This window comes from Mytilus edulis, unplaced genomic scaffold, assembly GCF_963676685.1.
Source record: "Mytilus edulis unplaced genomic scaffold, xbMytEdul2.2 SCAFFOLD_400, whole genome shotgun sequence".
Classification (NCBI taxonomy): Eukaryota; Metazoa; Mollusca; class Bivalvia; order Mytilida; family Mytilidae; genus Mytilus; species Mytilus edulis.
In genome coordinates, this window is record NW_027267599.1 from 28,620 (window position 1) to 30,814 (window position 2,195).

The following is a 2,195-nucleotide window of genomic DNA, read 5'->3' on the forward strand; positions in this document are numbered from 1 at the left end:
ATGTCTTTTGCCGAAACAACAAAAACTCTTGCTGAAAGCCGTAAGGTCATAGAGGATGGCAATGAAAATAACACGGCAACTCTCTTAACATTAATCTTAAGTGTAGTAACATCTGTTGAACATAGTATAAAAAAGATTGAATCTGGTATGGAAAGTATAGAGAAAATAAAGACAACTGTCACACTGCTATCTGCTGATCTGCGTACACATACGAAAAATTTGAAAGACTTAGAGGAAAAAAGTAATTCTCTGGAAACTAGCGTACAATCTATGAGTGATATGTATGATCAGTGTAAAACAGAATATAAAACTTCGTCAAACCAAATAAGCGCTCTCAACAAAAAAGTTGACTATCTTGAAAAAAAGTTGGAGCAAAGCCAAAAAAATATCTGTCAATCGTCTACAAAACAGGTACAAGACGATGAAATAATTGAACTTAAAGATAAAATATTAGACCTCCAGTGTCGTAGTATGAAGAATAACCTCATTTTCACAGGCCTTTGTCATTCAAAATTTGAAAATTGTGAAAACAAACTCCGAGGATTCTTACGTCAAGAATTAGAAGTAAATCACTTCATTGAGTTTGGAAACGTTCATCGCTTTGGTAAGCCTGGTCTTAATGGTGCTCGCCCGATCGTCGCTCGATTCATTTACCACAGCGACCTCCAATTTGTGCTTAACAACGCCAACAAGCTGAGAGGTGCCCCATTTGGCATAAGTGAACAGTTCCCTGCAGAAATTGTGAAACGTAGGAAAAAACTATATCCGGTAATGAAAGATGCTAAACAACAACAAAGGGATGTAGTTCTCGTCCGGGACCGCCTGTATATTGATGGACAACTATACAATTTACAGGAAGATGACGACTTTGAACGACATATGGAAAGTGACAGTGCTGTAAATCAAGCCCCTCCGTCACCATTGAGGTCACCACCGAACAACAGAATAACGCCAGATAAAAGACCAACTAAAAGACGTCGTCAAAATGGTACAACGCCGAGTTAGGGATGTCAGGGAGAACCCACAAGCACAAGTCTGATTGTAGATAATTCAAACTGTTTTCATCATTATGACATTAATAACCCTGTTTTGAATGTTAACAAAACAAAATTAAAAAGTAAAATTGATGAAGTTGATCAAACCGAAAATATTGACAATCAAAATGTTATTGATAAAAATGTAATTATGTCTACAGACAGTTTCTATGATACAAATGCTTCTTTTGATACAGAAAATTTAGATATGTCAAATAATGGTTTAAAAAGTATATCTCCTGATATGCTCAATATTTTATCACTTAACTGTTGTGGAATTATAAAAAAACTACAATATCCTGAATTTGAAAATTTGTTAAGAAGTCATGACATTATATGCTTAGTTGAAACAAAACTTGATGATAGAGATGAAATAAAACTACCAGGTTATATATTTAGATTTAAAAATAGAAAAAAAATTGCAAAAGTGAAATCTGGTGGAATACTACTTGGTTACAAACAGAAATATGAACACTTCATTGAAGTTATTGATACAGGTAGCAAGTTTGTTTTTTGGTTCAAGATAAGTTCTAAAATTATGAACACCGATACAGATACAGTTTTTGGAATTGTGTATATTCCACCAGAGTACACGTCTTATGCATCTTGGGATGCTTTTAGTCAGATAGAAAATGAGTTTCTGGACTTGTCATCAAGATATAAATTTGTCAGTTTGGTTGGAGATTTTAATGGTCGAACAGCATCAGAGAAAGATTTTCTTATTTTAGATTCTCATGATCCTTCAAATAATTTCTCTGATTTAATAGAAAATAGTGTGTCCATTTTGGACTTTTTAGATATTCCGAGGGAAAGAAAAAATAGAGATATTGGAAAAAATAAATATGGTTCTTTATTATTGGACTTTTGCAAGGGGAATAACTGTTTTATACTTAATGGGAGGATAAATGGTGACAAGGAAGGAAAGTTGACTTGCAGGAATTCAAGTGTTGTAGATTATTGCATTAGTAATGTGAATTTTATAAATAGATTTTGTACTTTGGAAGTAGTAGATTTTTCAAAATTATTTTCTGATGTACATTGTCCATTGTCTATTAGTGTGTATGCAACAAATGTAGACGGATGTGAGGTACCTGATTATATAGAAGAAAGTGCAGAAAGGATAAGAAAGTGGGACAGTGATAAATTGATAAAATTTCAGCA

The 2,195-nt window shown here is 33.3% G+C and overlaps 1 protein-coding gene across 1 annotated transcript; it reads left to right on the top strand.

Annotated features, from left to right (window-relative positions):
* Positions 1–1,005, top strand: LOC139505668 (uncharacterized). The gene has a single exon (XM_071295151.1). It carries the CDS (start codon positions 1–3, stop codon positions 1,003–1,005), a length of 1,005 nt encoding a protein of 334 aa, XP_071151252.1.
* Positions 1,006–2,195: the final 1,190 nt, after the last annotated feature.

Bases quoted from the DNA above. Each gene is read 5' to 3' on its own strand.
- LOC139505668 (XM_071295151.1), top strand. From the start codon at position 1: ATGTCTTTTGCCGAAACAACAAAAACTCTTGCTGAAAGCCGTAAGGTC.